The sequence below is a fragment of the Erpetoichthys calabaricus genome, chromosome 18, assembly GCF_900747795.2.
Source record: "Erpetoichthys calabaricus chromosome 18, fErpCal1.3, whole genome shotgun sequence".
Classification (NCBI taxonomy): Eukaryota; Metazoa; Chordata; class Cladistia; order Polypteriformes; family Polypteridae; genus Erpetoichthys; species Erpetoichthys calabaricus.
The window spans coordinates 43,949,397-43,962,559 of NC_041411.2; the positions used below are offsets into that span (position 1 = coordinate 43,949,397).

At 40.7% G+C, this 13,163-nt stretch overlaps 1 protein-coding gene across 1 annotated transcript in view; it reads left to right on the forward strand.

Annotated features, from left to right (window-relative positions):
* The first annotated feature begins 4,699 nt into the window (after nt 1-4,699).
* The window catches only part of prodhb (proline dehydrogenase (oxidase) 1b), a 49,474-nt gene continuing 41,010 nt past the window's right edge, over nt 4,700-13,163 (forward strand). Inside the window, exons 1-2 of the mRNA XM_028823973.2 lie at nt 4,700-5,124; nt 6,772-6,980. Coding sequence (XP_028679806.1) covers nt 4,801-5,124; nt 6,772-6,980 — 533 coding nt within the window. The 5' untranslated portion in view covers nt 4,700-4,800. The remainder of the gene's footprint in view (nt 5,125-6,771; nt 6,981-13,163) is intronic.

Sequence of the window (13,163 nt, forward strand, 5' to 3'; positions counted from 1 at the left end):
TAATTAAAATGTTAAACATGGACAAAGATTAGCCAAACAGATGCCCAGTGGTGGTTGCTGTATGGTTATTGAAACTAGTAACAGCTGGACGCACAAAGTACAGAGACCATATAGTGAGGGGAGTCAGAATGGAAATGGTCTTCCTCTTCCCGGCTGCCAATACAAACAAATCAAGCTCAAACAGCAACATCATTTTGCAATTCTGAATCAATACTGAAAAAAATATTACAAAGTGGAAACAATCAGCTGATGGAACAGACAGCACATGATGTGTATGATTGCCACAGAAGGAGGAACGGAGTGAAGATCCTCCCCACTCCGAAGATCCTCCCCACTCCGAACTGGAAATAGTCATCAGGAATTCATTGAAAAAGGTGTTTTGATTACTTCCTGATTTTTACATAGTTTTGGGCACTGAATTCAAAAATGAAAACCATTCTTCTCCATCACATAATATTTTTAGATGTCAATTATCCATCCATCCATTTTCCAACCCGCTGAATCTGAACACAGGGTCACGGGGGTCTGCTGGAGCCAATCCCAGCCAACACAGGATTCTGGGCAGGGTGCCAACCCACCGCAGAACACACACAAACACACCCACACACCAAGCACACACTAGGGCCAATTTAGAATCGCCAATCCACCTAACCTGCACGTCTTTGGACTGTGGGAGGAAACCGGAGCGCCCGGAGGAAACCCACGCAGACACGGGGAGAACATGCAAACTCCACGCAGGGAGGACCCGGGAAGCGAACCCGGGTCTCCTAACTGCGAGGCAGCAGCGCTACCACTGCGCCACCGTGCCGCCCATGTCAATTATTGTTCATTTAATTAAATATCAATTTTTTTAATGCTAATTTGGTTGAATTCCATATTTCCTAATATTCAAATCTGTGTTGTGATAGATGACACGTATGGGCTGGCATCCCTGCCAGGATTTGCTCCAGTTCCTTAACTAGCCAGGAAGCCTACTGTATATAAGAGAGATTGGGGGAGGCTCTGTCTCAAGGCTGTATAGTCCCCCAACCCACTAGATGGCAGCATCCCTGGGTTTCAGTACACATTTGGACACCCACAGGGAATGCTGGGAATTGTAGTCCAGTAGCTCAACCCTGCTAGGGTTTATGGGTGCTCTAGAGCAGGGATGTCGAACTCTGGGCCTGGAGGGCCGCAGTGGCTACAGGTTTTCATTCTAACCCTTTTCCTAATCAGTGACCAGTTTTTACTGATAATTAACTCCTTTTCCTTTCATTTTAATAGCATTATTTTTAAGGATTCAGTCCTCTGAATTTATTCTTTTCTTCATTAAATGACAGCCAAACAGAAATGAGACATGAAACGAGCCAACAGATGACCAGCTAAACTGGGATTTCAAACTCCAACCAGTTTCTTAATGAGAGGCTGATTCTTGCTGTTAATTAAGCCCGTTATTTAATTCCATGTCCTGTTGCTGCTCTCATTCTGCCATAGCAGACATTTCCAAAACTGTTGATTTTTCTGTTTTTTCTAAGAACACCGTCAAGATGGTTTGGTGCCCTGAGTGATCAGCCTTACTGAGACCACAACCTTTCTTTATTTTTAGGTATTGTGTGATGGGCACAGGGGAGCTGGTCATATGGTGGCTTGTTTTGTGTTTCATTATTGTTTGGCTGCTAATTAAGGAAAAAGAGACAACTAGGGGACCTGAGTCAAGTTAGTTAAAATTAAGGCAAAAGAAGTTAATTAGCAGTAAAAACAGCTCACTAATGAAGAAGATGGTTAGAATAAAAACCTGCAGCCACTGCGGCCCTCCAGGACTGGAGTTCGAGACCCGTGCGCTAGAGGTTGCTGCAGGGAGTTACACTCCCTACTGTTTGGGGCAGATGAAGCCCTGGCACCGGAAGTACTCCCAAAACTTCAATAAAAGAAACCATATTGCCTTGTTCAGCAGAGTTGGAGCCAGGAAAGGAGACAAACAACACTCCCCTGGGAAGAGCAGCAGTGAAAGCGAGAGAAGAAGAATATTGATAATTGCTGTCTGGAGGTATTTCTCTAAAAATAAAACCTTTGTTTCAAACCTGGGACTTGTCTGTGTCTTTGTATTTGGGGTTTGGGGCTCTGTAGCACCCTGTGGATCACAATGGGCAAAGCTGATGTGACATGTGAATGTGACATGATGAAACCATTCGAATTATATTTTTATTGTGTCGATGAAGGCAAATAAAAATAACTATTAGCTATTAACATATTTTATATTACTGTTGGGTAATGTGACCTGGGTGAACAAACCTTCAAGTGCACCAAATAAATTAGAGAGGAGTCAGGCAACACTCGCCTGGGAAGAGGAGCAATGAATAGGAGAGAAGAAGAATATTGATAATTGCTGTCTGGAGGTATTTCTCTAAAAATAAAACTTTGTTTTGAACCTGGGACTTAGCTGTGCATTCGTGTCTTGGATCTGGGGCTCTGTAGTGCCCCCTGTGGATCACAATATGTAAAGCTTTGAAAAACTTCTCAAGAACATTCACTACAATAAGCACCTTTAGTTCATATGTGGGAAACTGAAAGTTCTGTGTCTCTTGCTGAGTCAGCCACCAGGTCTTACACAATTCCTATACTTTCTCGGTGAGTGGGACAGCAGAGTCGAGAATTGGGTTTATCTGCACGTAGGGGACATAACGACGTGGAATACTAGAAGTGTGAAGAAACTGAGAAAATAACGGAAGACAAACACTATCTCTAAAACAGTAATCTTTAAAATCGTTGCACCCTTGGTAAGCAGAGCGAGGTACACAATTGATTGATGTTGTTTCATTTATTTTGTTTCTTTGTAAAATGTTAAAAAATGTATGTTTATATTTTTGTTTATAGTTTTCACAGTGCTCATGACAGTATAACAGCGTTAACAAAAAATGAATTAAATCATCTAGAAAAAGGCTACAGCTTGGTGCAAAAAACATTATTAGGCATCGCTTGGTGGATCCAGATAAAGTGCTGCTACCACCAATTCACATGAAGCTTTGTTTAGCGAAGCAGTTTGTCCAAGTTCTATCAAAAGATGGGGCCTGTTTAATGTATTTATGATGAATGTTTCCAGGTTTGTCTAAGGCTACATTCAAAGACAGCATTTTTGTCAGACCTGATATTGATGTAAATTCTGACTTGGGACAATGCACTTGGCTATCATTCACAGAAACAATTTCTAACTTTTTAGACAACAGTAAAGTAAAAGAAATTGTAAAAATAATGTATTAGCTAAGTTTAGGGAAATGGGCTGCAACATGAATCTTACATTTCACTTTTTGGATTCACATTTGGAATTTCTCCATGAAAATCTCGGAGCTGTGAGTGAAGAGCAGGATGAAATATTCCATGAGGAGAAGGAAGGTACCAGACGGACATTGGGATGTCAGCATGATGGCGGACTGATTACTGGATGATTCATAGGGACTCCCCAGGAAAAGCGTCAGAATGACTGGCCACCAAACAAAGTGACAAAATCCAGAGAGGTTATATGAAAGTCAATGAATATGTATTGTTGTTTTCTTCACATGTATATTCAGAAATATTACACTGATTAAATATTGTCATGTTAAATTGATTTAGAACTATATTGTATACATGAATAAATGATACAAGCTGTTAAATTTTAAATACATTTCTTTTCAGTTTTGTATGTGAATGTGACATGATGAAACCATTCTGATTATATTTTCATTGTATTCATGAATGCAAATAAACATAACAATTAGCTATTAAAACATTTTTTCTGATATATTGCGGTTGGGTATTATGACCTGGGTGAACAAAACTTCAAGTACATCAAATACATCATTTTTTAACAATTTATCTAAGAAAAATGTCACAGCTACCTTGCCATTTACTCCTCATTTCTTTTTTATTATATTTTTGATCAATCAATAACCAGATATCAATGAAATAGAACAGGAAAGGGCTAACAAGATATTTTGCTACAGCTAAGAACATAATTCACAGTAAACATACACTTAATCGAGAAAATCTACAGGATTAAACTATACAGCTTTCAAATCACAAGGGCTTGTTTTAGCTATGTACAATTTTACTTATAAAAATGATTGTTTATTGCTTTATGAATGCCTTGGCAACACAAATGTACTTTCAGGACAACCCACATGTGTTTCATTTGGTTTTCGTCATGTTAGACGCTGGCCTTCTTTATTTTGAAAAATACAACCTATCGCCTCTGACTCGGAAAGTGACAGACCTGTTGTTGTCATCTAATCTGCGGTCTATTCAAAGCTGGCGTGTGAGTTGCCAACCACTCAGTAATTCTGCATCACGAGTACACCACCACGTTTCCTGGATGTTCTTTAGTTTATCTGATTTTATTGCCGCATTTCTCTTTATCCAATCAGAAGAAAGGGGCTCGCCTGTGCTACCCTGTCTCGGGAGGGGCGTGTCATTTCCAGCAAGATAAGTAGTTAAAGGGCGTGGCCATAATGCGCGCGTCTTTTTATTACCACACGGTTGATCGGATGTCAACACGCGTGAAGACTTTTAAAATATGGGAGGTGTAAATGTCAATCTAATATATCCACCAATCATCTGCCAAAGTCTTTTATATTACGTAAACATTGGGTGGGGCGTGCTGGCGTAAATTACTGGAAATGTGGGCGTGTCCGAAAAAATAAATGAGAGGGGCGTGCAAAGAATTTGCCTCCCAGCTTGGGCGGGTCTTTCTTTGAAATAGCCAGAGCGGCTTCCGCACGCTCTTCTAGATTAGCATCTTACACTTGAGTGTTGGCATCATCCAAAAAACAAGAACTCTGAGACGCCATGTCCTGTGCTTTCCGAGCCCGTTCAGGTATTCGTCGCAGCCGCGTGCTGCTGACCCCTTTGGCTGTAAGAAATCAATCCAGCATCGCTACTCCGCAAAAGAAGACCACCTCCGAAGCTGATGATGAAGCGCCAGTGATCAAGAAGAGGGAAGTTCAGGTGGACGACATCTGCGCCTCCCGCTCGGCTTCCAGATACCGGGTCGCGATCGATTTTGAAAACACCAAGGAGGCTTATCGCAGCAAGACGACCCTGGAGCTGCTGCGCAGCCTTTTTGTCTTTAAGCTTTGCACTTTCGACTTCGTGGTGGACAGAAACAAAGAGGTAAGCAGCCTGTCCAGGTATTGCATCCTTTTATGAATGTTCTACTCCAGGTGCAAATTGCAAGTCCGTCTTTTGAGACTAGCAGATACGGCAAATGCCAACGTTTTCTGTAGAATTATGCGATTATTTCAAAATCTTAAGTATCGTCGCAGTATCACTTATGTTCCATATCTATGGAGCTTTTGTTTAAAAAATTCCCAAACTTCGCGCCTCCATCTCCAATGTTGGACCTAATAGTTTATGTGTTTATAAATAAAGCCACAGAACGCAATGACATAAATCGCAATTAACTTTTTGTACATGTCCTCAGCATAGCAACATTTTTAAAACGCAAGGATACCATATGGCTAATCACGCTAGTCTAGTTCACCCATAGAATGAAACATTAGAAACAAAATCGAAAACCTGCTGGTTGAATATCTCCGTGTTTACCCCGATTTGAGTCTCCTCATCTACAGTTCAATACATCAAATGGAAATACTTGTTTAGCGAAGTACTTGTAAAATGGCCTGTTAGTGGTATGCACTGTTGACAGGTACTGTATAAAATTTGATTTGGTCTAATGTTTCAAGTAGATGTTATATGCACTTGGCGAGTTAGCCTGTAAGAAATACAATTTTTTTAATTTTTCAAGTAGATGACAGGAAACCTGTTTGTTTCAATCATCCATACAGCAGGAGTGTTCACTTTGGCAGAGGGTCTTGTATTTTAATTGTATAGCTTCTTGTACAGTGGTGTAATTGCAAACCAAGAATTGCTTAGCACATCGCACTGTGTAATATTGCAGTGTTTGGCATAATCGAAAGGTTTACTGCAGGACTGAAAACAATTTTTTGACCAATGCTGCAGCATGTAGATGTGGCTTAGGCTAAACCACACAGTACTGTATTGGGTTACTTATTCCATTATAAATACTTAAAAGCAGGTTGTTTACAACTGGCTTTAAGTATTTATTTGTCTATCTATTTAAAGCTGCTGTAAGTAGCTTTAGAAAGTGGAGTGGGTGTCATTTGAAAATTGAAGCACCCCTCTCATTTAGTAGATAAGTCTGTCCATCAAATTGTACATATTTGAATCAGGATGTTCAAGAAAGCCCTGGCTTGTGGTCAGGTGTTGCTGTGATAGAGCAGTTTGGCCATCTTTGAGGAGGAAAAAGGAACATTGCAACATGGTGTCGGCATTTTAACGGCATAACACTGTACTTTAATTATAGAAATGAGGAGGTTTTATGCAGTTTAAAAGAAAATATTGCATAATTGTTTGTTCCCACCGGAAGATCCAAAACCGTGGAGGTTAAGTGACACATAATGGCTTTGGGTACCTGAATCCATGCATTCTAATAAAACTCCACTCCGTTTTAGACCATAGACATCACCTGATAACACCAGCCATGCTACTGGGAGCTAGTGGTGGGCTTCTTCGAGTTCCTGGCATGAACCCATGCTATATAGTGCCTCTCATGTGCACTGCCTGATCAAAGCTGTGTCCCTGCCTTGAAACACTAAAAACCGGCCTAGTGGGTTTTTCATATAATAAACAGCTGCTTGCCCTTTTCGTATAGAAGCTGTCAACGGTGTGTCAAGGCAAATAAGTAATTGAATGTTGTTCTGCAAGCTACTATAAACGATTCTCTTTTCTATTGGGTAGCTCATGCAGCTCAGCAGAGCAGTACTGGGGAAACGACTCTTTGAGAGACTGATGAAGATGACGTTTTATGGGCAGTTTGTTGCCGGAGAGAACCAGGAAACCATCAAGCCCCTCATCCGGCGGAACCGAATGTTTGGTGTGGGCTCTGTGCTGGATTACAGCGTGGAGGAGGACTTGACGCAAGAGGAGGCAGAGAAGAAGGAGATGGAGTAAGCTGAGCCTGTTTTGACTAACACAAGCAGATCTTGTTGGGGGGGAAAAGGTCCGCGCCTTGCCGTGATAGGAGTGCTGCCATATTTTTGAACAATCCAAAGTTTCATTCCATGCTGAAGGCAACATATTGCTTTTGACCTTTCTTAGTTATATTTCCTTGTCCTTTCAGAGTGCAAATGTTTACTATAAATAGGACAAATGGAAAAAATTATGAAGCACTTAAAATAAGCCATTATTCATCTCCTTTCACAGTAAGTGCTGTGCACATCGGCCTCTTTTGTAGTAGCTATAATGCTGTCACACAGCCTTTATGATGCTCACTGTGATAATGGGGTTTATAAAAGCTCTTTGCACAGTCAGGCTGTAATTCTATGTAATGCAATTGACTTTGGCACTGAAATGAATTATCTTCGAGCAGAGTAAGGCCCCTGACTCAAAGCATTTTAAACAATTGTAAATCCTTTTCTAATGTTTATACCTGCTTAATCCACTTTTTTTAGAGTTATGGGGAACCTGTGCAGTTGCTGCCACTATACCCAATATGATTGTCAGAGGGGCACACCGTAGTGCAGGACACACACCTCCACACCCATGTTGGACTGACTTTAAGTCGCTAATGAACGTAGCATGACAGGTGGACTGCGGAGTTGAGTGACCTGCTCTTGTCAACAGCCTGCATACTCTTGGAAAATCTGAAGCCAAGCTGGCTGCTTAGTTAAGGATGAGAGAGGAAAGCACGCAGACGTCAACACGGAGTGGCTACAACTGGGATTTGAACCTCAACTTCAGGAGCTCTGAGGCCATAACCACTTCACTGCCATGTCACCCATAGTAGTAAGGCTGCTTATAAAATGGAGCTTTACTTTACAGTCTCTTTACTATTAGGGAGTTCTTTATACTGTGGAGATGCTGTCACATTTTACATATCATATTACTGGATGGTACAGTATGAGAATAAGGAGGTGAACCAAAATGTGTTTTAAGATCCAGGTACATAAATGTCCGGTGTGTGTGTGTTATATTTTTTGAGAGCACAGAAAGATGATTTTTCTTTTTATATAGCTTTCTTTTGCTACTCTAGTTTCCAAGAATTTCAGATTTGGGTTGAAATCCTCATTCAGTAACCAATTGAGTGTGTATTTGTTCTCCATATCCAGAAGTTTTTCTTCTGGCAAGTTTCTGCAAACATTTAAAAGACATACAGATTAGATTGATTTGTGCACCACAAATTGGTTCTGCTACCAATGGGATGCCAGTCTAGGATGTGTTTCTGCATGGCACCCGATGCTGCTGAGGTAGGCCTGAAGTGTTCAACTGTGTACTTGAATAAGCAGATTCTGAAAATGGATTGGATGGATGGATATTTTTCTTCCGTGCAGCAGATTCTGAAAATGGATTGGATGGATGGATATTTTTCTTCTGTGCATTTATGGAATTTTGTTGCTGTGAGAAAGATCAAGGCTACTACATAGTATCTCACACTGGGCACCTTCACCCTTTGTGTATATGTTGTAATAAGACAAGGAGGGTTGGCGACTTCCACAGTAGTAGTATCAGAAAACAAAAAAGTGCCATTAAACAACAGTGGAACCAAAGATAGTCAGGACCATCCTTGTCAGAGCTTAAATGCTCCAATGGAGTAAGTGTTTCTGAAGCTGGAGCTCTGTCATCTTCAGTTGCTGGTTTGATAATGAACACTGACTTCCAGTCAAAGTGAACTTTATTGTCATCTCAATCATATATAAGTATACAGATAGACAAAATTGCGAAGCTCAGGGTCCACAGTGTAACAACATGAAGTGCAAATAATAAATTAAAAATAGAATTAAAATAAAAAGACGTGTGAACAATGACAGGTCAGAATGTTTCACAGCAGAAGGATATCAAGAGTGTCAAAATACTTAAAGGTCAGTAGGAAATTTTCAGTTCTTTTCTACATGCACACTCATCTTTGCAGGAAAGTGGCTCACCTGTATAAAAGTTCTGTTTTCAGAGGTGGTTGAGGCCGTGTGGAAGATCCCAGTGGGCAGCATGGTGTTAAGGAGTCTGACAGCTTGGGGGTAAAAACTACCCTGCAGCCTGGCAGATCTGGCTTTGATGCTGCAGTATCTTCTCTTGGATGGCAGAAGTATGAAAAGTCCATGTGAGGGGTGCAAGGGGTCCTGCACAACGCTGCAGGCCTTGTGGACACTGCATTTGTAAAATATGTCCTGTAGTGAAGGGAGAGGCACCCCAATGATGTTCTCTGCAGTCTTCACTATCCTCTGCTGGCGCTTGCGGTCGGATATGTCGCAGTTGCCATACCAGACAGTGATGCAGCTGGTCAGAACACTCTCAGTGGTGCCTTTGTAGAACATGGTGAGGATGGAAGGGGGAAGAATTTTTCCTCTTGAAATATCTGGTAGAATATTTCCTCCTCAGACTCGGATAATGTCAGAGAGATTCTGGTAGGTTATCATTCTGTCTACAGACACAACGGGAGAAGGTGTCAACTATAGTGGTACAGTAATCCCTCCTCCATTGCGGGGGTTGCGTTCCAGAACCCCCCGCGAAAGGTGAAAATCCACGAAGTAGAAACCATATGTTTATATGGTTATTTTTATATTGTCATGCTTGGGTCACAGATTTGCGCAGAAACACAGGAGGTTGTAGAGAGACAGGAACGTTATTCAAACACTGCAAACAAACATTTGTCTCTTTTTCAAAAGTTTAAACTGTGCTCCATGACAAGACAGAGATGACAGTTCCGTCTCACAATTAAAAGAATGCAAACATATCTTCCTCTTCAAAGGAGTGCGCGTCAGGAGCAGATAATGTCAGAGAGCTAGAGAGAAAAGCAAACAAATCAATAGGGCTGTTTGGCTTTTAAGTATGCGAAGCACCCGCAGCACAAAGCTGTTGAAGGCGGCAGCTCACACCCCCTCCGTCAGGAGCAGACAAAGAGAGAGAGAGAGAGAGACAGATAAAAACAAACAATCAAAAATCAATACGTGCCCTTCGTGCTTTTAAGTATGCGAAGCACCGTGCAGCATGTCGCTTCAGGAAGCAGCTGCACAGAAGGGAGCAACGTGAAGATAATCTTTCAGCATTTTTAGACGAGCGTCCGTATCGTCTAGGTGTGCAAACAGCCCCCCTGCTCAATCCCCCTATGTCAGGATCAGAGAAAGTCAGCGCAAGAGAGAGAGAGAGAGAGAGAGAAAAGTAAGTTGGGTAGCTTCTCAGCCATCTGCCAATAGTGTCCCTTGTATGAAATCAACTGGGCAAACCAACTGAGGAAGCATGTACCAGAAATTAAAAGACCCATTGTCTGCAGAAATCCGCGAACCAGCAAAAAATCCGCGATATATATTTAAATATGCTTACATATAAAATCTGCGATAGAGTGAAGCCGCGAAAGGCGAAGCGCGATATAGCGAGGGATTAATGTACTGTGTTCTCTGGTCCTGTCGTCCAATTCTCGGCAGAGTCCTGAAGACAAGCAAGGGTGTCTAACAATATGTAGGCTCATAGACAAAAGGTTCTATACCCCTCCCTCCCTAAATCTGTACATGGATGGCTTTTTAATTTCCTGGAAACTTAAACACCGTGCCTATTTTGCCCTTCAGTCATACCTGCAAAGTAAAAGCCGTATGTGTTGAGAAATGTTTATTACGTGTATATATATATATATAAAGTTGTCTGTGTGTATGCATATATATGTATGTGTGCATATATAAACTTGTATAATACCTCACTGTGGCTGTAATTGCCAAGTCGGATGTTTTTGTTGTTGCTTTTCTTTCTTTTAAGTCATTCTGGTTTATATTGAGAGAGGTTTGTTGCAGGACTATGGAGTCTTGAGTCAGAAGCAATTGTTGGGTTACTGGAGTCTCAGTCGTTAAACCAACTCCGACCATATGAAAATTCTAAAATAATGTGTTCATTTCGAATTTCACATATACTGACTTGATTAATCTATTTTTTCTTCTAGCAGTTTGATAAAAATACAGCCTTTTTCTAATTTTGTAAGTTTTGTCTTGTGTTTGATGCTACTCAATGTTTGTAACATTAATAATGAATAATATTAAAAAAACCTAACGGCATCACTGAAGCCCTTCAACCCAAAATGTGACAGGTTAGCGTGCTGATGATTCACACTGGCAGTTATGAAATGACTTGAATCTTGTATGTTATGTACTTTCGATCAACATAGTAAATATATATGCGTCTGTAATTAATAAAGCAGAGGAGTCTGTGTTGGAGTTGGTGGTACCAGAAATTGAGGAGTCGGAGTTGACGTTTATAAGTAGCAAGTCCACAGCTGTGGTTTGTTGTGTGTCATAATATTTATTTATTTATTTTATTTATTGAACTTCTAAAGAAGATAACATATCCCCCCCCCCCCCCCCCATCGACAAATGAAGATCTCTGTCTGTCTGTCTATAAATCACAGTGTCCTTCATATCTGTCTGTCTCTGTTAATAATTGCATTGCATTTCTTGTACACACATTTATTGTTATTATTGTTGTGAATCAAAATTCGACAGAGCAGGCTACAGAATGAGTGGATGTTTGTTTTTGTGAATGTTTTTAGGTGAATTAATGTAGCAGTTCCTTTTTAGCACATTATCTTCCCATTAGTGGTATTTTAAAACTGTGCCATTGTACTATTGGCTGTTAGGCACCAAGCCCCCTTTGTGTGATTGGTGGACAGAGAGGCACAGTTTACACTTGATAACAAGAGCTGAACACAGCCAGAAATAACCAGTCATGAGAAACCAATCAAGTGTTACACAATCCCTGCTGGAAATGTTCTTGGAAGCTGAAATATACACTGTGTTTGTGAGCTCAGCTTGGTATACCAATTAGTAATCAACAATGGTCGCCTCCCGGCCTAGCAGGCTCTCCATAATCTGGCAGCAGTCCTCGGCTCATTACTCACTTTAAGAATGTTCCAAGGGCAACTGTTCCTTCATTTATCCCATCAATCCTTGTTTACTTCCTACTGCACAACATCAAACACGATCGCAAAGGCAGTCTTTATTTTACAGAGCACCTTTTAACTGGGAGCACTGTCGTGGAGTGCTTTGGAAAAACAATTTCTGCAAGACTTAATGTAGCAATACCAGAACAGGTCAGTGTGCAGAGTTATAAATATAAAGCAAATTGTCAGAAAGTTACAAGACTCTACCTAAAGCTTTTATTTTAATAATGTGATTTCAGTATTAGAATTTCATAAAGCTTCATACAAAACCAGCCTTTTATTCTGTATATAGCATCATTCAAAATGAGCATTTTTAAAAAATGCATAGTTCCGTTTCAAATTGACAATGGTCATTTGCTAATAGTGAGCGTGATCCAGATGCCTTTAATTTACAGCCCCTTAATTTCAGGCCAGGGTTGTAAGAGCCAGATCTTATCAGGCAGCATGACCCTCGATCATATGGTAGGCAGTTTAAAGCCGATTCCTGACTTACCGGGCCTCCCTTTGGGATGAATATGAGGAGATTACAAAAAATGAAAAGGGGCTGCAAAACCTCACACCACCCTATTTTTTTAATGTATAATATACAAAGTTGGGACAGATATGTATGTACATTTGTAATAAAGAGTCTTGGCTTTCTTGCTAAATTCCAGCCTTTAAATTCAAAAACTGTGAAACTGTGACATCCCATTAATGAATGTTAAAGATATCAGCATTCTTCACTCCACTGAGAGATAATTATCACTGTTATCATATATAAAGGATCATGTCTACTGCTTGTGGTCATCCATTTCTAAAATGCACAAAGCACCCGAATGACGGCATCAAGATTTATTTTCAATGAGTTGACAAAAAAAAGTCTTGTATGTCTGTGTCACTTGTTTGGTTTCAGTTCCCAAAAGGCAGCCCTTCTCGCCCAGTCCTCTGTATTCAAACCATTCATTTTAAGATGGCTGTTGATGATGCTCCTACAAGTTAGTGTCTCCTTTTCTACCTGTTATAAGCGTGCCCACCTAGCATATTCTGCACTAGTGTCACTTCACTGGGTTTCTCAGTTCAGAGAGCTTCTTCTGCACAAATCTTAGGTGAGTATGCGCACAGCGAAAGTCGCTACAGCATTTTAAACAATTGCTTTGATGCGGATTGCGAATTACATGTAGTTTTTCTTTCTCGGTAGGATGTGCTGCATTGTAGGCTCACTTCCTAAATGAGCTAC